This window comes from Anabrus simplex, chromosome 5 (genome assembly GCF_040414725.1).
Source record: "Anabrus simplex isolate iqAnaSimp1 chromosome 5, ASM4041472v1, whole genome shotgun sequence".
Taxonomy (NCBI): domain Eukaryota; kingdom Metazoa; phylum Arthropoda; class Insecta; order Orthoptera; family Tettigoniidae; genus Anabrus; species Anabrus simplex.
The window spans coordinates 81,358,485-81,386,447 of NC_090269.1; the positions used below are offsets into that span (position 1 = coordinate 81,358,485).

General features: G+C 38.0%; 1 protein-coding gene across 3 annotated transcripts in view; it reads left to right on the plus strand.

Annotated features, from left to right (window-relative positions):
* Nucleotides 1-27,963, plus strand: part of mri (mrityu) — a 188,868-nt gene that overhangs the window by 142,057 nt on the left and 18,848 nt on the right. For all 3 annotated transcript variants that reach the window (XM_067146974.1, XM_067146976.1, XM_067146975.1), the window contains one exon: nt 16,048-16,295. In XM_067146974.1, the coding sequence (XP_067003075.1) occupies nt 16,048-16,295 (248 nt within the window). The remainder of the gene's footprint in view (nt 1-16,047; nt 16,296-27,963) is intronic.

Sequence of the window (27,963 nt, forward strand, 5' to 3'; positions counted from 1 at the left end):
GCCTCGGGTGTGGGTGATGACGGCTGGCAAGGGCTCCCACCGGATTGTGACCCCATTCTCTGGTTTACTCAGCCATAATATCTCCGTCGATTACGTGCGATGGAAACATAATGAAGGATAGCATTAGATGCATTCTCCAGACAGGAAATAAATAATTTTGAATATATTTTATCTATCTAGTAAATTATTCGTCAAGATGCAATATTTAGTGCAGTACTTTACGTATTTCTTGCTTGTCGCTAGCGTGAACAATAACCTGCCGATCTCTAAATATTTTTTTTTTAAGATTTCAGCTATGAGTTCGTATTGGCAACTATTACGGGGCGATGTCTTCCTCTTTCCTTTCACTTCTTTCACGCCCGATGCTTTTAATTCGTATCTATGGTTTATATACCGCCGTAATTATACTATTAGCAGTTCTCTTCTCCGATTTCAACCTCTTCTTTTCTTGAATACCAATTCTAGCTTTCAGTTTCGTTCCGATGATCAATACGATTTTTTTTTAAAGTGTCGTCTTTTTTTTTTTTTACTCGGGACAACAATCTGATTCTTTTACTCACGGCCATTTGGATTCCTTAGGTCCGATCATCGCAATATTAACTCATGGCCTACTTGACTGGTTATATCTGCATTTTCTCTCTAGAATATACTCTTTCATTATATAACCTCCGTCATTTTTATCGCGATGCATGGCAAGTATTAGGGATGTAACTCCCACTCATGACGCAAATCGGGCAATGAAATGGTACAGTATGATTGTTGCGCATTGTGCAGGAACATAAATGGGTGCATATTTCAGAGCCCTTTTCTTCTGCTTTTCGATCATATTGTGAACTGAATTGCCTTCATTTTGTCCATGACTGACTGTGAAGAACTTATGAGTTATAGAGGAAATGTTCAGTATTTCATCCAACACCATCTGCAAAAATAATGAAGCTATATATTTATTCTTATTCTGGCCGCAGCAGTTAATAATCTAATAATAATATCACAGGCTTTCCTATACAACGTACTTAAAGAAATTCACGAACACAAGACCCTATTTCATAGGAACCTCTTCCTCCTATGGTTTCATCCCAAACAAAACAGAAGCCATCAGAAGTTCCTAGGTTGTATACCATGAAGTTGTAAAGACAGCCTTCTTTTGTAATAAAAGGAAGAAATGTTCCCTCAGGAGCATTTAGAACTGCCTACAAATCATAACAGGCTGTTACACATTTCTGTTCAATAACAGCTAATTTGTCCTTTTATTTTCTTTTTCTTCCCTACTCTTTAATTTGCTGTCTATATGCTTCTCATAACTGATTTTCAGCAGTTCTTTGATATCATCAGCTGCAAGTTTGAACATTTCACACTCGCTGTACTGATCCTTCTTAGGGACACGAAAACCTATGTTCATTAAATATCTGACTGTACACATGAATATTGCCTCTCTGCAGGTTTTTATCCTTACAGTCTTCAAGATAGATCCTATGCATAGCAGCTGTGCTTGCTTAGTCTCCATCAATGTACTCCCAGCATGTTTGTGCCCGTAAATAGTGTGATTCTATAGGAGTGAATGATTCATTGTGTCGTTTTATATAGTTTCAAACTTGATCATCCAATTTTTTATGCTTCCCATGCCTACCTCTCTTGTCACCCTCTGTTAAACCACTTGCTAATAGCTGACCTGACCAAATGATCTCCAATGTCAAGAGTTGACATGAACACCCTCTTGCAAACTTACTCATTCATTGTTATTTCGAATGTAGTAGGCCGTATTAAATTCCCTAGTACTATTCTGTGTGTTATACCTGTATGCAGGCCTAATTTTCTCAGTGCTGCTTGCTATAAACTGTCTCTGACTGGTGATGTCACCTAACTGCCAGAAGTTCTTTATTATATACATTTCCTGTCTTCCTCACTTATTCTAGATGTACATCGAAGTCTGCATTTATCACCGTAGGGTAGTTAGTGTCGTAGTCAGTGGATTTACCTGCACCATTGACAAATTCCTCCCCTGAATTTCTTTTTTTTCAGAACATTCCTTTTCCACTTGTTGATTTGACGTTTACGTTTCCTTGATTTCTTTCCTGTAAATAATAAACACGTATTTGTAATGCTTTAAACTGCTTTCAGTATTGATTAATAACAATTTTATTTTTAAAAAATAGATTAGTAGAGAATAAAGATTCATCTGCATTCGTCGTCATGATTCAGTATCATCATTATGAGAGTTAGGTTCACTTACAGGAAGCCAGGTTTTATCTACATCAGAGTCGTCAACATTGCCTTCTTCTATTTCCTGTAATACATCGGTAAGTACCAGGCGAGTTGGCCGTGAGGTTAGGAGTGCGCAGCTGTGAGCTCACATCTGGGAGATAGTGGGTTTGAATCTCACTGTCGGCAGCCCTGAAGATGGTTTTCCGTGGTTTCCCCATTTTCACACCAGGCAAATGCTGGAGCTGTACCTCAATTAAGGCCATGGCCGCTTCCTTCCTATTCCTAGGCCTTTCCCGTCCCATCGTCGCCCTAAGACCTATCTGTGTCGTTGCGATGTGAAGAAAAATAGCAAAAAAATAAAAAAAACATTGGTAAGTATTGGTCTAGTTGGACCTTGCATATATATTTAAGTAAAATTTACGATTCCACCTATTCAATACAATATACTTTTGCAATGCAGTTTTACATTACAGTTTAATATTTATTTGGTACCAGTTTCGACCCTGTTCGGGGTCATCATCAGCCATAAACATAAATTGTACAATTCAGTCAAAAGGTTGTAAAACAGTACAATTTTAAAATGACATTAAGATTAAAATAGACAAATATGACACTGTCAAATTAAAATGTTAGATAATGTAATCATGCTTCTGTAATACTGGTGATACATAGACGGAATATGATTCAAATCACATAAAGTTACCTAATCCTTCTTCTTTGCTTCAGATATGCCAGAGGCTGCTTATAAGTCTTCTGCAGGTTTAAGGATCCTGTCTGAGGACGTCGACGAACTGCGAAGCTAAAAGTTGTTAAATAGGCATTGCTTGTTGGCATGTCCCTCAAATTACTGCTTGTCTGTCTGGTGTTGTCTAAAGTTGCAAAGTGAGGCAGTCATTGCTTCAAATCTTGGTCATTGATGTCAACAAGTGCATACTTATTAACAATATTGCCGGTGTCAAATGACAACAAAATTTAAAGGTTTAACCTGTCACGTTTCAATGATCAAAATGACAAAATCTTAGAATGTTATAGACTCTTATCCTCAAAGGATAACAGACTTTTAGCCCAATCTCATTTTCAAATTTCAAATGACTACAGCCTAATTTTTAGTTCGTAAAATTGAATCGCAATTCATTATTTACAATTTTAGACATACTATTGTTTGTAAATATTTCAGTGCAGACTTATTCTACCATAATTTTAAATGAATGTATTTTTATCAACTTTTTCACTCACGCCATCAATGAATCTGCCTTCTATGATATTTTAGTAATATAAGTTTAAGATTGTAAAATGTACAAATAGTTTTTAAGTCATTAGTTACAAACGTAAATCAACCTTTGAGATTCTAGATTGGCTGATGATGTTCTATAAAGGAGCAAAACATGTCCCATATATAACTTCATATTAATGAGGAAACTCGAAATGTAATAACATTTTAATGTATTGAATAGGTGGTTTATAATAAAACATTGTTTGTTGTAATTAAACAAACTTTCAATATGGATTAAAAGATGAGGTTAATTACTTGCAATACAACAGATGGACGATACCTAATACCTTGATCACTTGACTGCCTGGACAGGGAAACACTCCCAGTTCACGTGATCAGCTCTGCCAGACAGGTAGCAATAGCATATTGACAAAGACGGAAGAGTGAGAGGGATGGCCGAGTGTGACTGACTGGCTAGGAATGCGGCCTTGGGGTGGGGGTTTGCGATTAGGTATTTTTGTTACAACAGCTAGCCTCAACCGTTCTGCAGGTAGAAAGAAATGCAGCTTCTTCTTGTACTGTCACGTACAAAGAACCGTAACAACAATTGGTACAGTCCCGATATTTAATGTAGGCAAGTCCACGGAATACCCAAACTTTATTTTGTGTGTGTACCGTATGTCTTTATGGGCCGGTTGTATAAAGTCATCTGACCGGAGATCAGTTTAGAACCTAGTTCTGAAAATGAACTGAGTTTACGACTTTGTCGTGTTGTACAAAACTGAACTTGGTTTTCACATGTGTAGTTCAAATGTAATCGGAGTTCAGAAAATGGACATTGCAGCACCACAAAACAAATAAAATATGAAATAGCTTTGCCCATTAGATAATACTTAATGGTGGGATTGAGCTGACCTTGACTGTCGACAAATGAATGTTGTTTGCAGCATGTACTGGAATTTCTTCATATATGCTTTTCTTGCAGCAAATACAGGTGAAGGAAAAAAGGATATCGGACTTCCCTCAGTCAACCCTTGTTTTTTCCTGATCCCGACGGTATTAGGTTGGAGAAGCCTAATGATTCTTTCATTTTCACAGCCTTTGTGGCTGTTCTTTCTTTTAATCATTCTTTGAAGAATCAGTTAGTGTTAAGAAGGGGTTATTGCCCAGTTTCAGTAGCTCGTTCAGTCTTTTGTGGTTTAATATCACGTCAGGATAAAAATGTCACATACAGCCCGTCGCATGTCCATTTTTTCCTTACAGTTCCTGTTACCTGCGGCGATATTAAAGGTGTAAAATCTTACATTTGGTCATAGTCTTTTATGAGCACAGCAGAGCGAATACAAAGCTGTCAGCAAAAGGTGAAGCAACTCTGCATGTCATTAGCTAGCTCATGTTTCACATGTAGCACGAATCAAACAGGGCAGTCCCCAGCTGGCAAATGAAGCACGTTTGAATACATCACATTTTCTCGAGAAGTACTTGGATCAATTTCCGGAATAATCACAGTACTGAACTTGTAATGCTTGTTGATTTAAGGCTAGGTGTAGAAAACAGTGTATTTCCATTTTAAAAACAAAGTTGATAGTATTACGTCAGAGGATATTGATGCCATTCTATCTTGAATTGTCCATATGTTATTTGAGATGGGCAACTTAGCTGAATAACCCTCTATATCCCACTAATCAAACATCTGTAAACCATGAACAAGATAATGTAATATCCTAAGCAATTCATAGAGGTTATGTTGTAGAATTATGTTTCACTGCATTATAAGAAGCGCAGTATAGCTTATATGCGTACAACTACAGCTAGCAATGCATTAGGTTAGTCTTTTGTATATTTTCTTATGATTTATCATAACTCAGGTAATATTATGTTCACAATCAGCTGTTCTTCTCTCTCAAATAGAAAACAACTCCTTGAACTGAGATCAAAGAGTTTGATCGGAGAAATTTCTCCAGTCAGTTAATCCTAGTTCAGTGCAAATTGATCTCAGTTTAACGTTTATACAACAAAAAAATAGGAGTTTAGCGTGAACTGAGTTCAGTTTCGTCTATACAGAAAGAAAGCAGTGGATATATGACTATTTGACCAGGAAGAGTAGTGAATGATCCAGCAGTGCGGACCAAACTTGCGTTTGTTGAAGAGTGATGAGAAATGCCAAGATGCCTAATAAATTTAGACGTTTGCTTCTCCCAGCTGTACTCCCAAAGATTAAAAATAAAGAAATCTAAATGGGAACATTTACAATAGCTGAAATCCATTCTGCTAGAGGACTGTCATGTATATTACGTCAATATTCCTTATGAATAATTCCTTGAAGATTGCATAATCATTCATCAATAAATTGCATGGAAACTATACAGCTAGATAAACATTTTATTCAGTGTTTATTCAGTTACAATACTAAAAAAGCAACACTTTTTCTGTGAAAGTAAGAATAAAGTGATTGTAAATCTGTTTCTGAAGAGATCTTCCACCTAAGAAAGGAACACTATTCCTCTGTAAAGGATTATACTATTTGTTCTCAAGCATTTTTAATATTTAATGAGTGAATAGAGTAGCATAAGCAAGGACATTTATCTGCGTAAGTAGTATTTTTGACCCCGCTAAAGTTCTTCTAATATCGCATAACTAATGTAAGTATTTAAGAAAATAGAACGTGCGTACTCCAAGCAGTTAATCTGCAATAGTATACTGTTTTAATGTCAGATTTAAAATTGTAGGTCAGTGTATATTTTGTTATAATTTCTAGACAGTTGTGTTTTTCTCCTGTAAAATTCATCTACTCAGTATTGTTTTGCGCAAATTATACTGTTGACATATGAGAAAGGGATTGCATGTTCTTCTTATCAGATTACGTATACAAACGTACATTGAAAATAGCTGAATTGATAAGTCTTAAGTTACATTAACTAAAATTGATGTTTCAGTAGACTTTAAATAGAATTCAAGTGAAACCTGGGAACTATTGTTTATTAATTAAAACAACACTTCCTCTCGCACCCATGAATATAGGAGAAGGGCTCAAAAATGTTCTTAGAGATACTTTAATAAACATGTTTGTAATATAATCATGGATCACTTCCACTGAATGTAGGTGAAGCACCTGTTGACAAAGTTCTATGGAATTTGAAATTAATTAATTCTGAGCACTTTTTTTTTTTTTTTTTTTTTTTTTTTTTTTTTTTTTTTTCACTAACATCAATAGCAATTTCTTTAACATGCTGATACATTGTCCAAAAGAATTACGGGAACATGTTTTTAAACAAATGCCATACTGTACAGAACAATAATTGACAACTAGCAATGCTACCAGATATACCTGTCTTATTTATTCATAAATTACACACACACAAAATTTGATTCTCATTAATTTTTACAAAACAAACTTAAATGTCCGCAAAAACAAAGTAAGAATAGCCTCTCATCCAATCGTGCAGTTTGATTTTCCTCTATGTGTGAGAGTTTTAGTTGCCCTCTGCAAGCATTTATCACAGCCCAACACCTATAATCTATAAAGGTCATTCTGCGGTACCCGTTCCCATTCTTCAGAGAGAGCCTGTAAGAGTTCCTGAAGAGTCTGTGGGGCAACAGGACAACTGCAAACACTTGTCAAACGTGTCCCACACATGCTGAATGAGATTGAAGTCGGGACTCACTCCATCGCTTGAATGTGAAGCCTTCTCAAGACATCCCTGGTGTCGCCCACTACATGCACAGTGACATTGTCTTGCATGAGAAGGAATTCAGGGCCAACACTGTATGTATGTATGCGTGTATTGAACTGAACATAAAAGGCTTTCGCCAAATTACAATGTTCCAATGTGCAATTCAAAATAAACACTTACAGACTATTTATAGCTAAGCACTAACTACTTACTACTTAACTACCTCTAAATCTACTATGTAGCATCTTGCACATGGGTGGATCACCAGCTCCACATGCAACACATCACCTCTACATATAACTAAACTAACTACTTTACTACATTAAATATATGTTAAAAATTAAATAACTGGAAAGGAGGTTCAACCTATTCAATACTCAAAAGAAAGAAACGTAGCAATCACATTTCTATTTAAATGGGACCGGTTTCGACCTTAGTCTAGGTCATCATCAGCCATAAAAAACATGTAAAATGTTTATGAATGTTGGAGGTCAGTTTCACGCTCTGTTAGGCACAAAGACACGACACCACATTCTGTCCTGCACAAAGTCACAACACTAACAATCAACATGCGAAGATCAAAAAGGCTTGAATTCGCAGACGAACAGATCTGTAGTAGAAAGCCGCCAGCTCCCGGTAACCAGCGCGGCACACTCAAGGTCACGCGCTGCGGCCAAACACCAAAGTAAAGTGGAGAACGTTTCGAAGGTCCAGAACCTGTCACGGCTGCGGGAAGCCAAGTACGTATATGTGACAGGTTCTGGACCTTCGAAACGTTCTCCACTTTACTTTGGTGTTTGGCCGCAGCGCGTGACCTTGAGTGTGCCGCGCTGGTTACCGGGAGCTGGCGGCTTTCTACTACAGATCTGTTCGTCTGCGAATTCAAGCCTTTTTGATCTTCGCATGTTGATTGTTAGTGTTGTGACTTTGTGCAGGACAGAATGTGGTGTCGTGTCTTTGTGCCTAACAGAGCGTGAAACTGACCTCCAACATTCATAAACATTTTACATGTTTTTTATGGCTGATGATGACCTAGACTAAGGTCGAAACCGGTCCCATTTAAATAGAAATGTGATTGCTACGTTTCTTTCTTTTGAGTATGGAATAGGTTGAACCTCCTTTCCAGTTATTTAATTTTTAACATCAATAATTTCAATACGGAACAATGAAATTTTTATCTTTAAATACATTAAATATATACTAACTCTATCCTAAATCTGGCCGCGACATCACCCCTGGTGAGGAACTCCTACCACCCATCCCTGAGATGTCACGACCAGACATGTCTCATGAGACTCGGAAACCGATACCTCATAGACCCCTTAAGCTGTCAATGTTATTTCCTCACCACTCCTTCATGTAACAGCCCACATGTGTGCGGATTGCCTAGCTCTACATGTAGGCTGACACGCCTGTATTCTACTGCTGAGACGGATTCCATAACTTGGCTCATCTTTCGCTGTCTCATTGACAACTTACTTCCTCTAACCTAACACTATTCACTATCTTACTCTTCTCTACATGTGCAGATGTACCGAATCAACACTTTAGCTTGAGATAGGTCAGGCCTATCTCCCCCTCTTCCAACTCTACTGTACGTCAGCAGCCAAAACTAACTAACTAACAAAACTAATAAAACAGGCAAACAAACAACAAACAACCTCATTAGAAGGAATGCAGTACGGCTTACATATCAATGAACTGAATCTACTAATTAGAAATATATAATACCTAAGGAACAAAGGAACAAAACTGAACAAATATAAAAACGAAACATAATACTAAACTTATAGTTATTGTCGCCCTTACTTATTAGTGACTTAAACTCTATAATGTTCTATATCTGTGTATCAAAGTTGTTTTATGTACATACATGGTTACAAAACTTCGTTATTATTAACCCATACAGAGATGATACTTCAGAGATAAATACTTTCCGTATGTTTTCTTCGACTGACTGTAATCAATTTTAAACTTCTTATTCAGTGTACGGGTAACTGATCGATTTGGAGTCTCCCTCTTCCAACTTCGGTCGTCCGAGGTAGGAGAACCGAGACTTGGTTCATCCTGAAATACTAGCAGGCATTCCTGTATGTGTAGTTTAAGTGTCCCATAATATCCTTTTAATCATGTGTACTCGTGCTGATTTCGCTGTTTTTTTTTTTTTTTTTCAGCAGCATGTGCCCCTTCCCTCATTCACCACTTTCATTTTTTTTCTCCCACAAGCTTTTTACAATTGTCAATAATTTTGATAGTTTCCCTGCCGGGCTGAGTGGCTCAGACGGGTAAGGCGCTGGCCTTCTGACCCCAACTTGGCAGGTTCGATCCTGGCTCAGTCCAGTGGTATTTGAAGGTGCTCAAATATGTCAGCCTCGTGTCGGTAGATTTACTGGCATGTAGAAGAACTCCTGCGGGACTAAATTCCGGCACCACGGCATCTCCGAAAACCGTAAAAGGGTAGTTAGTGGGACGTAAAACAAATAACATTATTATTATTATTATTATTATTATTATTATTATTATTATTATTATTGATAGTTTCCCTGGCCTTCTCCATTCCCTGTTCATTAATTTGACAAGAGTATAGTACTCAGGTTCTCTTTCCATTTTATTTATCTCTTCCACTTCCAAGTATTTAACCCGTAATGCTCTTGTATTTTCACACTGTCTCAAGAAATGTGCATTTCCTAACTCCTTTCCACACAATAAACATGTATTTGCAACTTCTGTAAATGCCTTATTTTTATAAACTCCCACCAACCACCATATGATAATAATAATAATAATGCTATTTGTTTTACGTCCCACTGACTACTTTTTACGGTCTTTGGAGACACCGAGGTGCCGGAATTTAGTCCCGCAGGAGTTCTTTTACATGCCAGTAAATCTACCGACACGAGGCTGTTGTATTTGAGCACCTTCAAATACCACCAGACTGAGCCAGGATCGAACCTGCCAAGTTGGGGTTAGAAGGCCAGCGCCTTAACCATCTGAGCCACTCAGCCCGGCCAACCACCATATCATTCCCCTGTATTCTCTTTTGGTTAATTTATCATGTATTATTTTCATACCTGGATATAGATTCATGAATTCCTCCAGAGTTCTCCTATTATTACCCTCAGCTCTTAGTCTTTGTATTTCTATATCTGCTACCCTCTGTGCCACTTTCCCACAGACTTTTCTTTCTTCTGAATCGTTGTTCCAGTAATTCCCCATCCCAATTTCTTCTAGTATTTTCTTTAAGTGCCCGCCCAGTGCCCATCCTGATACCTCATTTGGTGTCGGTAAGCTATATCTGGAATTTCTCCCCCTCCTCCCCTTTTTAACCTAAACCAATATTTTATTAGTCTCTTAATTATGTCCACTTTTATATTAATGTCTGTACACATTAATCTTGCTCCACTATTCGCTGTACATATTGGTAAGCCTGTAATTATTTTAATAAATCAACTAGTGACTGAATCGAGCATTACTATTTCTTTTTCTGCGCCCCATACTTCTGCACCGTATAGCATTTTGGATTTAATCACTGCCTTGAATACGTTTCTTTGTACCCTAAAATCAATATTAGGCATCCTGTTATCTAATATTCTTATACTAGCTTGGGCTGCTGCACCAATCAGTTTTGCCCTCTTGACGTGTTCAGACCAATTTCCATTTCCTGATATAATTCCTAAATATTCTAACTTTTTAACTACTTCCAGATTTACTCCTTCAAGATACCATTTTTCCGTTGTTGCTAATTTGTTCCCGTTTTTGCACGCCATTACTCTAGTTTTCTGTGCGTTAATTTTCATATTCCATTCTTTACAGTACTTCTCGATACCATCAATACTTTTTTGCATTGCAACTGGCGTTAGTGCGAACAGGAGTATGTTGTCAGCAAAGACAAGGCCAGGAATATCCTGATTTTCTAAACATGGCAGTGCTAATCTTTCCTCAACTTCAAATTCTAGTATATCGTTAATGAACAATAGAAATAAAATCGGTGTTCAAACCCATTTTAGAGATAATCTCTCCTACTACTACTACTACTACTACTCCTGTGACTCTCAAAGTACACTTTACTTCAGCATATATCTTTTCTATAGCCCTTAACATTTTACATGACACTCCCACTTGTCTCAATCTAGTAACGACTGCTCCCCTATTCACAGTATCAAATGCTTTTTCTAAATCTGTTGATGTAATATAGAGCTTTCTGCTTTTTTTCTTTACATATTTGTCAATAAGAGTTCTCACAATAAAAACATTATCTGGTGTTGTTCTCCCTCTTTTGAAACCACTCTGAAATTTCGACAGGATTGAATATCTCTCTGCCCAGTTCCTTAGTCTATTTGCTAGTATACCCGTTTATACTTTCCATAATGTATCTGATAAGATCATTCCCCTATAGTTTCCTGGATTTAATCTGTCCCCTTTATTTTTGTATATAGGGCGTATTATCCCCTCCTTCCAAGCTTTTGGATATATCCCTTTCTCAAAGATTTTATTGAATATCTTTGTAAAAATTTCCAACATGCCGCTTCGTTCTCCCACCTCTTTCCAAAATTCATATGTGATACCCGAAATAGCTCCTGATTTTCCCTTTTTGGCTCGTTGTAACAGGTTCCTTATTTCATGAGTCGAAATAGCCTCATCTAATTCAGGCAGAGTGACATTCAAACCCCCCGAAACAGTAATCCTCTCATGATGAGCTCTCCATTTGTCTTCTTTATTCAATAATTTCTCTAATTACTGGACCCTGACTTATATTGGTCCCCCCAGAACCTGACTTCTTCTTGGTTATTTGATTTATTTTATGCCATACTTCCCTACTGTCATTGTCCTTGCACTTTTTATTTATGTCTGCAGCCATCTTTTGTTGCCATTCTGACTTCGTCTTTGTTAACAATTCTCTGTATTCTTTCCTTTTTTTTTTTTTTTTTACAAAATTTGTTTCTAGCTACTTGACCACCATCCACCCTGTATCTCCGAAGTACCTTCATAACTAGTGACACTTTCTTTACACATTCTGTACTATACCATCCACCTTTTATCTGTGTTTTACTTAGATTTTGCCTCATACCTTTTCCTGCCATTCCTATTAAATTTTCTGTCCTAGTTAGGGTTTCCTCCCCTCTATTCTCTTCTATCAATTTTACAATACCTATTTTCCAGATCTCAAAATTTTCTCCATTGAAGTACTCTCTGAATTCATTTCCTTATTCTTCTCTCCAACAATACCTAGGTATTTTCCTCTCCTGTACGCTATCGTAAACGATCTCTTGTGCTCTTATATCTTGAATCATTAATTTTATAGATACTGGCATATGATTTGCCTCTGCCCAATCCTTAATGCTTATCTCTTCGATAATTTGCAAACTATCCCTACAGCATACAACTAGGTCAATTGTACTGCCCCCATTTTCTACTATATAGGTTAGTTTTCCACTCTCATCTCCAAACCACCACCCATTCAATACATAAAGCTCCTCTACCGCGCATAATTCTTGTAGATTTTCTCCATTTCTGTTACATTCTTTATCCTGGCTATTTCTATTAACTACTAATACCCCATCCTCAAATTGACTGTAAACTGACTTCTTGTCCCCTATCCTCGCGTTAAGATCGCCCATAATAATAATGCTTGCCTGATCGTACTCCTCATTTGTCTAATTTCTGTCACTAAATTCTCAAAACATTCATTCTGCGCAAATGGGGAGCTCAAAGGTGTATTATATATAAAAGCTATACATATTTAAATCCTCCAATTGACCCTATCTAATATTCTTATCCAGATTAATTCCTTAAACTCAGATTCTAAAAGCTGTATTCTATCTTTTAAGTTGTTTTTGATTACCACTGAAATTCTGCGCTATATCCTTCCTCTATTGGATCTCCTTGATCCATATTGACTCCATACGATACACCCTTCTATCTTTAAGTCTTTCTTGTTATCAGCCCAAGTTTCTACAAGCCCAAGGATGTGCATTTCCTCCAGTAGCTCTTTAAAGTCTTCGTTACCTATTTTGCTCCATACTCCTTCAATGTTAACACATGATACCTTTAACTCTAGTTATTTTTTACTTCTATGTTCTAAACTCCCTGACTTACTTCTAGTCATTCTAGATCTTTCCACTTCCATTATACTCCCCTCCGGAGAGCAAATAACGTCCTTCTCAGATAGTTCTTCTGTGATTTTTAATCTACTACCTGAACCCATCCCCATCTTCTGAAAAAAGTCTTTTAGACTCGCTGACCTACGCCTGGAAGTATCCTCAGCTCCTCCACGCGGCGCCGCTGTTGACATCCAGCTCGCCTCGTCGTTCCTCCCACTGTTATTTAACTCCACTGGAAGATCTGACGTAGACTGTTGAATCACCTGTCCAGGGTTATCAACCCCAGCACCACACGTATACTCTGGAATCCCTTGCGTCATCACTCCTTCACCATGCACTTCCGCTGATGATCCAAACTGCTTACTTCGTTCTTTAAACATCACCCAGATCACTGACCTTCCACGTTCTCGCCCAGGTATCTCCTATCACATGCAAGCGGTTTCCTCTTATAAATGCCCGTAGATTCGATTTTCTTGCTTGTCGTAAATGGAATTGTAGAACTCTTTGCTCTTGGAGGCTTTTTCTGTCCATATCCCTTTTTATCCAAGCTGCTCTTTAAGTTCCTCGCACTATTCAATATTCGGCTTGCCACTAATAAGGAAACAAACTTAATTCTAACAGGTCTTCTTCCCCTATTCTTTCCCATCCTATACACATCATCTATCTCCCTTTCGGTACAATCAATGCCTAATTTCTCTCTCATTAGCTTAAAGACTGAGCTCATCAATTCTATCTTAGATTCTCCTTCCGTTTCATCCAGTCCATAAATAATAATATTTCTTCTCTTCTCCTCCTCCGTTCTTCTGCTATCTCACCATTGAAGTTCCTGTACTTGTTCTTCTAGCACCTGTATCCGCTGATTTATTATAGCTCTTTCTTCCTTGTCTTCTCTTATCTTCGCCTTTATTGCTGTTAGATCTTTGGTTATGCTGTCCTTCATATCGTTGATTTGTTGGAACTGTACTTCGAGCATTTCTTTGGTCTGGTCAGCCTGAGAAGCATCACGGACAACTTCCTTGATTTTCTCCATGTCCTCCCATGTCAGTGGGCCTGGGTTCATCTCGACGCCTCCGATGACCAATAGAGTAGCCACTATAGCTGCCGCCAAAAACAGTTCTGTCAGTCCTATTTCTTTATTAAATCCTAATTTACACTCCGTCTTGATCCACTTGACCCGGTTGTGCCATCGCCCTATCACACTCCTATACTGCTGCACTGTTACACCCATACTGCTTTTCCTGCACTTCCGGACCATTACCACGCACGTCTGCTCACTAGCTTAGCTCAGCAAAGACTGACACTATATGTAACAACCACCACATGGTCTAACAGATCTGGTTGATATACTCCCTTTATTATAATCTTTAGTATAATCTTCGATGATTGTTTCAAACCATGAGTAAAACGCCAACATATTACATTATAACACTACTATCTGTATTATATGACATTCTTTATTAGATTTAATAATGTTTTGTAATTATATGTTATGTTAATATTAGACTATAAGACCAGCTGAGGATGATCTCAAAGAAGGTCGAAACCGGTCCTGTTAATAAGACAAAATAAAGTATTGATAGGTTGAAAGTTCCCATCTTTGTAATTGTGCATATCAAACATCAATACCGACATGAAACTGATATACTCCCTTTCAATAAGGTGATCAAGGACAAAGACAAGATCTGTATGGCTGTCGACACTAATGCCACCATCACAGAACCTTGTCCGAATCTATCCACTTGCTATAAGACATTTGACAAGTATCACTCACCACCCCAGGGGCTCTGAACTTTCGAGCGTGGGGTGGCGACCATGTGGCCCTTAGCTGAGTCCTGGCATTGGTTCCACTTACTTGTGCCAGGCTCCTCACTTTCATCTATCCTATCCAATCTTCCTTTGTCAACTCTTGTTCTTTTCCGACTCCGACGCTATTAGGTTTGCGAGGGCTAGGGAGTCTTTCATTTTCACACCCTTTGTGGCCCTTGCCTTTCTTTGGCTGCTACCTTCATTTTTCGAAGTGTCAGATCCCTTCCCTTTTTCCTCTGATTAGTGTTATATAGAGGATGGTAGCCTACTTGTACTTCCTCTTAAAACAGTAATCACCACCACAGTATCACTCACCAGGGCTTCTCCATACACGTACACAGCTATCACTTTTTGAGTCAGGGGAAATTATGAGTTGTGGACAACACAGCTCTCCAGTAGCAAAGTTCTCAGTTTGATATAGTTACGGGAAAACAAAAGACGGGCTGCATGATGTTGCTGAGTTGAGCAAGGCACTCAGGTCTGGGTCGTAAGTTCCTATTGTATGTCCTGTTCCTTACAGTCTGATTGGAAACCGTGACTCCTGTTGACCCCAGATATTAGTCATCCCTTTTGGATCGTGATGCATTGACAACCTTATCCAACCTGTCTGGTAAACTGACCTGTCTTGTATCGATTCCATAACCGATATGACAGACAGGCAGACATTGAAGTTCTCGGCAACACAACAAAAAGTCCACTTCTCTTGCGACTTGTACGTCATTAAGGTCTTATTGTACATGCTCAAACGTATACAAATTCTGCAAATGACAACTTAAGTCTATTTACCTCGCTACTACACACTGGCAGACTGGTATTCATTGTGATTTGAGGGGTCTCCTGGCACTGCACTGCAGGGCTAAAACTATAGAGACATTATATCTAAAGTGCTTCCCACTTTGAATAGACAAGATATTGTACAAAATGTATACTTAACATACCAGATGTTCAAAAAATGTCCTAATTCTTTTGGACAGATGTCAAAACTATGTTCTGCTAATTATTTTGGGCAGTGTACTTAAATACCAAGACTGAAATAATTGTTACTTTTCAGCTGTCAACAGTACTGCAATGTATCGATTTTTTAAGTACATAGAAAATCGTGATGTGGCTAAGCAAGTAATGAAAGAGCGCGGTCTCAAGAAGATCCGATTGGGAATTGAAGGCTATCCTACATATAAAGAGAAGATCAAGAAAAGAGCCGGAGGTCGAGCAGAAGTTATATACAATTATGTCCAACGACCTTTCATTCATATGTCATGGGAGAAAGAAGAGGCCAAGAGTAGACATGTAGATTTTCAGGTAAGCAAAAATACTGATAGAAAATTCTAAATAATTTCTCTTGTCCAGGCTCGTTGAATGTTAACCTAATACTCGATTGTTATGTTGAACAGGCAGATAATGGCCATTGGCAGGGTAAGCTTAATTTTTGTTTGTTACATTATCACAGAAAAATGGCTGGATAATTTTTAAAAAATTTGGTATTTTAGTTGGGATCTTGGTTACTCGTTTTGCAATCTTTCTGATTTATTTAAATGAAACGTGCAAATCAAGGATCAGTAGGTTCAAACCAGTGGAGCAGTATCTGGAAATGTGTTCATAATGCTGGCTGCATGTCCTTGCTGAATAGCAATTTCTATCCACTGCCTCAGGAATTCCATTGAACAAAGGTGTCCAGTAAGTCCAGGTAATTGTTTACCAATATCTGAAACAAGATTTTTTCTCTCTTTTTACCACATCCCCATTGTTTCAACTTCAAATATTATGAAGATATACAGTCCCTGGACATGTTAGGTCCATCTGATATTTATTTTTTATTTTTTTATTTTATTTTTTTACAATTCATTTGTTTCTGGAGTCTAGTTTTGTAAATTGGACCACCTATCATTGTTTAATGGGTTGAATATTGTAAATCAGCTATTATTGAATGAAATGAGCTCATTTGTTGTGCAGTATCGTTCTCGTGAGAGCTGATTATTAATGAACAAGTACCAGTTGTAGTCTTCAGAATAGCAAGAGCTGATGTTTTTAAGTGTGAGTGCATTATTAACATCTAGTATTGTTGGTTTCCTGGTTTATTTATGGTCTGTAGCCTCTAATGATAAAGTTTTCTTATTACTGAGAGATTTTAGATACAATAGGATACGATAAACAACGGAGAAAGTGATTTAACACTTTGAAAGATTGCGGATACTGTATACTGCATTTCCATCCCCCATTAGACATCCGGATGTCTAACACAATAACAACTTGTGATTTTGTCTAATGGCTGGAAACTAATCATGTACTAGCTGATGATGGCCGTTAAGGGCCGAAACCAGTACTAGTGAAATCTATTTACAAAAAATTGTGTATTGATTGGTGGAAAAACACATTTCTTGTCTATACATTGAATCTATCAATACCGAAAATGAAATTTATATACAATAATACGGAAGCCAACCAGGCAAAACGTAACACATTCAAATATCAAAACTTGAAAATCAAACTAATGAACACAACCCAAAGCATTGCCTTTTTGAAGGAATGCCTTTCAAACAACTTAACACCGAAATTTCTCCAGAAATACAATAATAAACACAGACGAACTGCTCAGACACACAAAACACAAAACAGGGCTAATGAAATTTGGTTAAAAGAAGAAATAAAATTCTTATATCGTAAGAAACAACACCTCAATAATGAACTTCATTCAACACATGTGAAAGCATCCCATAAACTCCCACACAGCTATTGGAATTACTTTCAACAAATTTCCAGAGATAAAATGTTTTGCAGTGACTTGCAAGAAAAGATGACTATCGATAAAGTTTTGTTTACTTCTTGTAGGTAAAATGGCGGATAAAGCTTATGATTGCATCTATAGAGAATCTCTGTTGAAAATTTTGAGACACCTTGGACTACACCCCAAATTAATAAACATGATAAAATTGACTCTCACCAACACCAAATCAAAAGTGAAATTTAGGGGTGAAATATCAGACATTCAAAATTAAAACTGGACTACGGCAGGGACATGGGCTCTCACCACTATTATTTAATTGTGCTCTAGAAATGGTAATGAGGGAATGGTTTAGGAAATATCTCCCTAAAATAAAGATTGGCCGAAAAATCAGAACTTCAAAACATTGAAAATAAAATTGGCCGAAAAATATAATTTGAAAAAACGGAAATTATACCCCAAAAACCAACGCAACTAAAAGAAGTTACCATTAATTGTAATAAAATCAAAATAGTAACTTAATTTAAATATCTTGGAGAAGTAATAACACATAACCTAAATGAAAAATCTCAATCCAAACAAGAACAAATAGATTAGCTAAAGCACAAAAATTAACATGGGATATCTACAAAAAGAAATGTCTATCAATAAATACAAAAATTAAACACTACAACACAATTATAAAACCGGAAGCTACATATGCAGCAGAAACACTTTTTCACCTGAATAAACAATCAAAGACTGACAGACTTCAGAAAATTGAAAGGAGGATTGGAAGAACCTGTATCAACAAAAAATACCAGAAAGATGGACAGTGGCGGTTAATACCTAACAAAGTCATGTACAAAGAGCTAGAACCCATAACAGATACTATGCATAAAAGGAGACTGGGATTCTTTGGACATATCCTGAGGATGCAGGATTCGAGACTTCTGAAACAACTAGTACAACACAATCTCGTCTCAAAAAATACCACAACAAGATGTAAATGGATCAGAGAAGTAAGAGAGGATCTGAAGGAAATAGGCCTTACAACAGAAGACACCACAAATAAGGTAAAATTGAATACAAAACTCAAAAATACAAACCTACGCTTTACCCTTACACAAAACAAACCAACAACACGCATATTTTCAACTGAGGAAAGGGCACGACGATCGGAGCGTCTGAAGAAGTACTGGGAGGACCGCAAAGCCCGAACAATCCCTTCAAGGAGACCTGAATGACGGACTGACTAAAGTGATCCTATGTGGTCATAAAAGAAGAAGAAGAAAATGGCAGATAAAAACAATAAACGTTGTCCTAATTTTACTTGTAAGGAAATAGAATTGCTTGTGCAATTAGTACAGAAATATTTATATAGTCCGTGAAACAGTGGCCTTATGAATTCCTCTGAAATCTCCCATTGTAATAAACATAGTACCGGAGGCATAAAACCGCAATGCTATTAGTAGCTGACTGAAGGGTTCTACAGCATGATTTCTGAAATAGAAGGAAGTTACTTTATTTTCTAAAATTTACACTTTTGATATTCAAACAGTTCAAAAAGTCATTTTTATATTCTTACCTTGTCATTGCATGTTTTATTCTAGCACCAATTTGCTGGAATAGGGTTATGACAGTCTGTTTTGTAAGCCTAAACCTGTTTAAAAACTGTTTCATTCCATATATGAAAATGACGTTCCCTTGCTCGAAAAACTTGTGGTGCCCGTGGTCGTTCAAGGATTTGAACCACTTCTTCATCATCACTTAGTATTTCTTCAAACACCTCAAAAATATCTTCGATATCCATTCGTTCTGCCATGTTGTAAGGTTATGTATTCTTCAAGTTCAGTTTAAACGGTAGATGAGTGGCAGTAAAATTAATCTCTAGGTAAACTTAAGATTAAATTTTATAATACGCGACCAACAGATAAACCGCAGTTTAAATTGAACCAACAGTTTAAACCTCTATTACAATACCGGCCCTTATTCCACTTTGTCAATACATTTAACAGTTCAAGTCATTAACATCTGTACACGTTTTGAGAAGCTTCAGTTGCTGTCTTCTTTAGTGGCTTAAATTACAAAATATTCTTGGACTTGTTACATATATATAACCTCAAATCCCTTACCTTACTTCATTAACTCATTGGCGTACTTTGCCGCCGGCGAGGTTACCGCGCATGCAGTGACCATTCATACACAGACACCTGGCAGGCGGTCTACTGAGAGGTAAGCTTTCTGCAACTAGTTCAAGCTTTCTGTCCATAGATGGCATGACACGCAGTATACCATCTGAAAGCTGAAAATCTCTCTCTCTCTCTCTCTCTGACACACACACACACACACACACAGCTAAAATGGCAGCCACTAGTAAACATTGTTTTACAAGTAACTACTCTGTTATGGGACAGTGAGAGTGACTTGGGCAGTGCTGTAGTTTTAGATTATAATTCAATATGTTGTGGATTACATGTATAAATCTCAGTAGCGTAAAACTGTATCTTATGCATGAAAAAAATGGTATACGCGTGCATGCTCAGTACATTAAAATTGGTATGTCAATGGGTTCACACACTTTTAGATATCCATAAAACTATTGGAAAATTTTATTAAACAATCTAAGACTTTAACAGTGTCTCTTTATGAGATAAAACATCAAATCAGTTCTTGTATTTTCATTAACCTTCGTCCTCGGCTGCTACTCGTTTTCGAGAATACGTTTTTCTCCTGAATTCATCTTAAAGAGTGTTGGTTGTATGGAGATGTCGCTGATGACTGATCAATCCAATCTTTGCATGAAACATGCGGCCACATAGGTCACATCTAAAGATGGGTGGAGGACACGGTTGGATCTTACGTAGTTTCCTCTTTTAATGGGTTTCAGTTTCTTGTCTGCGACGTGCTTTCTCAAACAGTGAGACCCCATCTGCAGTAGCTTTGCACCAAAGAACACGGTTTTGTGCAGTTGTTGCCCAGGTGTTAGCATTTATGTTGGTGCTATTTATAGTCTTCGTAAGCTGGTCTTTATAACGTTTCAAAGGAGCACCTTGAGGCCTTTTGCCATGACCAATCTCACCGTAGAGAAGTTGTTAGGCAGTTTGCTATCATTCATACGCTGGACGTGACAACCTATCTAAGCCGATGAGTGATGATGAAGGCTTCTATGCTGTTCATAGGTCAGCGGCTTGTCAAAAACTGCCACATTGCTTTTGTAGTCATCCCATTTGATATTCATAATGGACCTAAGGTTCTGCTGATGGAAGCGTTCCAGTTTCTGTTTGTCACGACGATAAAGTGTCCAGGTTTCACATCCATGTAATAATGTTGTTAGTTTCATATATAATTTTAGATCCTTATTCAAGAAAACTCAGTGGTAGAGGCGGCCATAAGCTGCATGGGCAGAGTATATTCTATTTTCCACATCCTTTTCTGAGTTGCAGCGTGTAATTGGAATACTACCAAAGTAAGTGAATTGTTCTACTTGTTTAAGAGGTGTTCCTGCTATGTTGATGTTCAGGAACAAAAATCCCATTTATATTTGATCGACCTTCATATACGCTAATGTAAACAATGCATTTTCCTTGTTCCATGGCTTGTTCAAATTTTGTTCGCTATAATTTTTTTAGCCTAAATAAATCCATATTTTCTCCAAAACATCCATAAACATACCTTTCTCTACCGTGTGTAATATTTTCATGTCGTCCTCTATTGCCATAAATTTATGATCATGTTCCTTCATATGCTCATCTATTGCTGAGATTCCTCTGTGCTTAACTGCATTTACATGCTCTTTATATCTAGTCTCCTGCCAGACTGTCCTACGTACTGATTTTTGCAATTTTGGCATTTAATAAAATACACTCCTGATTGAAGAAATTTATTGGATTTGCTGATTTTATGCTAATTAAACCAAATATTATTATTATTATTATTATTATTATTATTATTATTATTATTATTATTATTATTATTATTATTATTATTATTATTATTATTATTGTCTGTTTTATATGCAGTTACGAAACCATGTCTGTTAAAAATTTTCTTTAGTCCATGAAAATGTCTGTTGTGGAATGAAATCACCGACTCGCGCTTATTCTCTTTTTGCTCTTTACTCAAAGTTGGTTTGGGTTTATTAATTAAGTTGTTTTTTTATTTTATCTACATAATTCTTGGAATATCCATTCTTAGCTGTAGTTTCATAAATTGTATTAATTTCCTTCAATTTTTTTGTTTTTTTTAAGAAGACGTTAGGTCCCTTGCCAATGAAACTGTAAAAGTTGCCTTTCTTATGTTGCCCCAGATGGTTTGAATCATTCCTAATAATAGCACTAGTGTTTCTTTCTGAGAATCTGGTATTCCAATTCTCTATTTGTTCACGGTTTTTTAACATCCAAATAGTTTAACGACCTGCCATCTTCCAATTCCATTGTAAATTGAATTGCAGTTCATCCACAATAACTCCATTAAATGATTTTTAATATGTTTCTGTTTTTGAATTTTAATTCTGGTTGGTTTTTACAAGGTGACACAGTGTTGTAAGTCAGTAAATGAACAGTTGAGACAAGAAGCTGTTAGTTTTTAACATTTTGACATATCATTTTATAATTTTATTTTATTTCTTTGTAGACTTTGTAAGGTTAATGAGAATACAAGATGTTTGATCTCGTAAGGAGAGACAGTTAAAGTTTTAGATAGTTTAGTCAAATTTTTAAATAGTTGTATGGATATCTAAAATTATGTTAATGAGGCAAGATTAGGGACTTAAGTTACAGATATGTAACAAGTCCAAGAATATTTTGGTAATTTACGTTGCTGAAGAAGAGAGCAATTGAAGCTTCTTAAAACGTACAAATGTTAATGACATCAGACTGCTAATTGTATTGATAATGTGGAATAACTGTGTTAAATATATGAATGTTTGATTAAATTGAAGTCAGTATGGACCTAATTAGTTGAGGTTGGTTGGTTGGTTGGTTGGTTGGTTGGTTGGTTGGTTGGTTGGTTGGTTGGTTGGTTGGTTGGTTGGTTGGTTGGTTGGTTGGTTGGTTGGTTGGTTGGTTGGTTGGTTGGTTGGTTGGTTGGTTGGTTGGTTGGTTGGTTGGTTGGTTGGTTGGTTGGTTGGTTGGTTGGTTGGTTGGTTGGTTGGTTGGTTGGTTGGTTGGTTGGTTGGTTGGTTGGTTGGTTGGTTGGTTGGTTGGTTGGTTGGTTGGTTGGTTGGTTGGTTGGTTGGTTGGTTGGTTGGTTGGTTGGTTGGTTGGTTGGTTGGTTGGTTGGTTGGTTGGTTGGTTGGTTGGTTGGTTGGTTGGTTGGTTGGTTGGTTGGTTGGTTGGTTGGTTGGTTGGTTGGTTGGTTGGTTGGTTGGTTGGTTGGTTGGTTGGTTGGTTGGTTGGTTGGTTGGTTGGTTGGTTGGTTGGTTGGTTGGTTGGTTGGTTGGTTGGTTGGTTGGTTGGTTGGTTGGTTGGTTGGTTGGTTGGTTGGTTGGTTGGTTGGTTGGTTGGTTGGTTGGTTGGTTGGTTGGTTGGTTGGTTGGTTGGTTGGTTGGTTGGTTGGTTGGTTGGTTGGTTGGTTGGTTGGTTGGTTGGTTGGTTGGTTGGTTGGTTGGTTGGTTGGTTGGTTGGTTGGTTGGTTGGTTGGTTGGTTGGTTGGTTGGTTGGTTGGTTGGTTGGTTGGTTGGTTGGTTGGTTGGTTGGTTGGTTGGTTGGTTGGTTGGTTGGTTGGTTGGTTGGTTGGTTGGTTGGTTGGTTGGTTGGTTGGTTGGTTGGTTGGTTGGTTGGTTGGTTGGTTGGTTGGTTGGTTGGTTGGTTGGTTGGTTGGTTGGTTGGTTGGTTGGTTGGTTGGTTGGTTGGTTGGTTGGTTGGTTGGTTGGTTGGTTGGTTGGTTGGTTGGTTGGTTGGTTGGTTGGTTGGTTGGTTGGTTGGTTGGTTGGTTGGTTGGTTGGTTGGTTGGTTGGTTGGTTGGTTGGTTGGTTGGTTGGTTGGTTGGTTGGTTGGTTGGTTGGTTGGTTGGTTGGTTGGTTGGTTGGTTGGTTGGTTGGTTGGTTGGTTGGTTGGTTGGTTGGTTGGTTGGTTGGTTGGTTGGTTGGTTGGTTGGTTGGTTGGTTGGTTGGTTGGTTGGTTGGTTGGTTGGTTGGTTGGTTGGTTGGTTGGTTGGTTGGTTGGTTGGTTGGTTGGTTGGTTGGTTGGTTGGTTGGTTGGTTGGTTGGTTGGTTGGTTGGTTGGTTGGTTGGTTGGTTGGTTGGTTGGTTGGTTGGTTGGTTGGTTGGTTGGTTGGTTGGTTGGTTGGTTGGTTGGTTGGTTGGTTGGTTGGTTGGTTGGTTGGTTGGTTGGTTGGTTGGTTGGTTGGTTGGTTGGTTGGTTGGTTGGTTGGTTGGTTGGTTGGTTGGTTGGTTGGTTGGTTGGTTGGTTGGTTGGTTGGTTGGTTGGTTTAAGAGGAAGTACAACTTGGCAGCCATCCTCTATATAACACTAATCAGAGGGAAAAGTGGAAGGAATCCGACACTTCGAAAAATGAAGGTATCGGCCAAAGAAAGGCAAGGGCCACGAAGGGCATGAAAATGAAAGACTCCCTAGCCCTCGCAAACCTAATAGCGTTGGGGTTGGAAAAGAACAAGAGTTGACCAAGAGAGGTCGGATAGGATAGATGAAAGTGAGGAGCCTGGCTCAAGTAAGTGGAACCAATGCCAGGACTCAGCTAATGGCCCCGTGGTCGCCAACCCACGCTCCAAAGTTCAGAGCCCCTGGGGCCCTTTTAGTCTCCTCTCACGACAGGCAGGGGATACCGTGGGTGTTATTCTACCACCCCCACCCACAGGGGGGACTCATTAGTAAACCATTACAGTTAAAATAATTAATTATGAAAATGATATATCATACTCAATCGTTGTCTGATGAACATGACAGAATCAAAGAGTCAAAACTTTGACAGGTGTTAAAATCATATCCCAACTTCTTTGTGAATCTAGTATGCTCAAGGGTTCAAATTATTGGTCATGACTAAGGGGCTCGGATGTTTAGGAAAAGTCATATTTTTTCTTTGTTTCCATTTTATTACCTGATTTGATTTTGGTGCAAATCAGGTGATTATCGTCACAATTAAGTGACTTTTATCTGTCATATAAATGCATATTTTGGCTGTTTTTTGTCTTAAGGTCATATTTTGAGTTATTTTAGTAGGATCGTCATATTTCAGCCGTTTTACGACAGCTGTAGCTGTGCAAAATCATCGTCAACTTTCCAAATGAGAACTAGTATTCACAAAACTGCTTTTCCGTATCACATCTGTACTTAATACAAGTGGAATACTCTGCCGCTTCTATCAAGATTGCACAGGAATTGTTTTCCTACAGTTTGTCAGAAAGTCTGGTATACAGTATATTAAGTCATACTTTGGAATTATATCGAGTGCAATTACTCTTTTAGAAACTGCTAGCTTATAAATCCATGCAAGTATTGAAAATGTGAGAAGTGTTGAACTTTCAGCACAACAATCACATGGAATAGTTGGCGTCAGTGTAAAATGGAAAATTTAAAATGTGCTTAATCGAAGTGTGTGCAAGATAAATGATGTTCTTAGAGGAGAAGATACAAGTAAATTTCCAGACGAGTGCATACTCGACAGCAGTGACGTGGTGCTCAATTTAAACTTTAGCACCTTTGAGTAATATTAATGTAATCTGGGCTTAAACGTTCCAAAATATTTTTAAAATAATAGATTTATTTCTAGTTTTCTCGTATTTTAAACCAACAATGAAGGGTGCAAACATGTTTTGACTTTAAACATGTTGTGTGATCTGATAATCTCAGCGAACTTCATACTTTATAGGTATGTATTCACGAATGTTTGATGAGGAAATCGAGGACAATAGACTGTGAATAACTGCTAAACATGTATGTTCAGAAAATTAATATGAAAGTAAAAATAAACAATTTAGTTAACAAATATGTATCAAAGGAATTGCTGTTTCGATTTATAACTTATTTTAAAACGGCTATATTTAGATCAGTCATTTTTGGGTCATTTTTTCAATTTTTACGTCATATTTCGTCACTTTTGAGGTCATATTTAGTCACTTTTGAGGTCATATTTGCTTGCTTATTTGGGTTATTTTTAGGTCTTAAACATCCGAGCCCTAGTCATGACATTCCAGTGATATTTTACATCAGTCACATGACAAATCTCAATGTTCATCTCCGGAATTACAGAACAGAGACTTGATAAAATTTAATACGTCATAGGCAGAAGCAAGAATGGCTGGTATGGAAATATTGGTTAATCTACAGATTCCATGGACTCCAAAGCTTATTGGTAAACACACTAGAGTCAGTTATTTTCCTCAATGTATAGTGAGTGGAGACTTGAGGCAACTTATCATCAAATCATCAACATGGGCAAGGAACAAAGGAAATAACTATAGGTTTGGTCCGCAGGAAGTGATTGCATTTTAGTATAAAGACACAGTTCATTAAGTAGTATGCCATGCGAACATTGATGGCTTTTTAATTCTGTTAGCTTTTGTTTGGCAGTTTCCTCCAAAGTGTCAGCCGTAACTGGTGGTCCAAGTAAGTGACATCAGATTTTTGTCATGCAAATACTGGGAGCAGTGTCCTGAATTGCATCTCATCTCTCTCAGAATTAGATTTCAGATTGATGTGGATTTACTTTCAGACCAATGATTTTTACGATCAGCGTTAAGAACGGTATAAAGTTCACTACCGATAGTTCCTTAATCCAAATGAAATACATTGAGTGGAAATTTCAGGCTAGAGTTATGGTTCTGTGGGATCACCTTGCTGTACCCTAGTCTGTACTCTCCCTGTGGGTGGGGGCGGTAGAATAACACCCACGGTATCCCCTGCCTGTCGTAAGAGGCGACTGAAAGGGGCCCCAGGGGCTCTGAACTTTGGAGCGTGTGCTGGTGACCACGGGGCCCTTAGCTGAGTTCTGGCATTGCTTCCACTTACTTGTGCCAGGCTCCTCACTTTCATCTATCCTATCCAACCTCCCTTGGTCAACTCTTGTTCTTTTCCGACCCCAGCGGTATTACGTATGGAGGCCTAGGGAATCTTTCATTTTCACGTCCTTCGTGGCCCTTGTCCTCCTATGGCCGATGTCTTCATTTTTCGAAGTGTCGGATCCCTTCCTTTTTTAATCTCTGATTAGTGTTATATAGAGGATGGTTGCCTAGTTGTACTTCCTCTTAAAACAATCACCACCACCCTAGTCTGTAGTGAATACTGTATATATGCAAATAATCTCAGTACCCTAATTTTAGGGAGGGATTTTTATTTTTTTTGTATAGCTTTGTGAAATATTTATATTGAAAACCGCATGTACAAGGTGTGACTAAAAAGTGCATTGAATGGACTGATATCAAAATGTTAAAGTGTGGTAACACTGTCTGCATGCACGTGTGAATAGAGACATCTCTAGAAGTGCCACATAGCATTTAACACATGGCGCTGAAGCAGGTGAGTTTACTGTGGCCAGCCAAATGCAGTGCATGTGAGGATTTGTGTTATAGTACAATGGAGCAATGCATAAACATCAAGTTTACAAATTGGGAAAATGGCGATGGAGACGCATGCGATGTTGGTGCAAGTTTACGGAAGAGAAGCCATGAGCAAAAAATGTGTTTGGAACGGATTCAAACGATTTCAGGGATGGCATGCCACATCTTGAATATCCACCGTGCTTCTTGGATCTGTCGTCTGCAGACTTATTTTTGTTTTCCTGCCTCAAGGGAGGCCTGAAAGGCACACATTCTGCTGACATACCAAACATCCAAAGACATGATATCAGTGCTTCGATTGATACCAAAAGACACCTTCACTGCCAGTTTCCAGCAACTGTATACCAGCTGTATGCGTAAGTCTTTTCTGGTTTGACTAAGAGATGGCGCCAGCGAACAGTATGCAATGTATGAATTTGACACATAACTCAGTTTGTTCGTCTGACATTAACCTACCAACACACAATTTGAGTCCGCCAAACACTAGTGTCTGTGTTGTATCATTCCGTGATCATGTCGACGTTTGTACCTGAAAAAGATCATTTGCAGTACGCATTGTTTTTCTTATTCGATCAAAGGTAAAATGCTGTGGAAATTCATCGTTTGCTGCTAGAAACGTATGGGAGCACGCTCCATCGATTAGAACATGTGAGACATGGTTTCTGTAACCGTTACTTCAGCGGCTACACTAAACAACACTACAGTGGTTACAATTTTAAAAAAACACTAAACACAGTAAAGGGAGTAAAGAA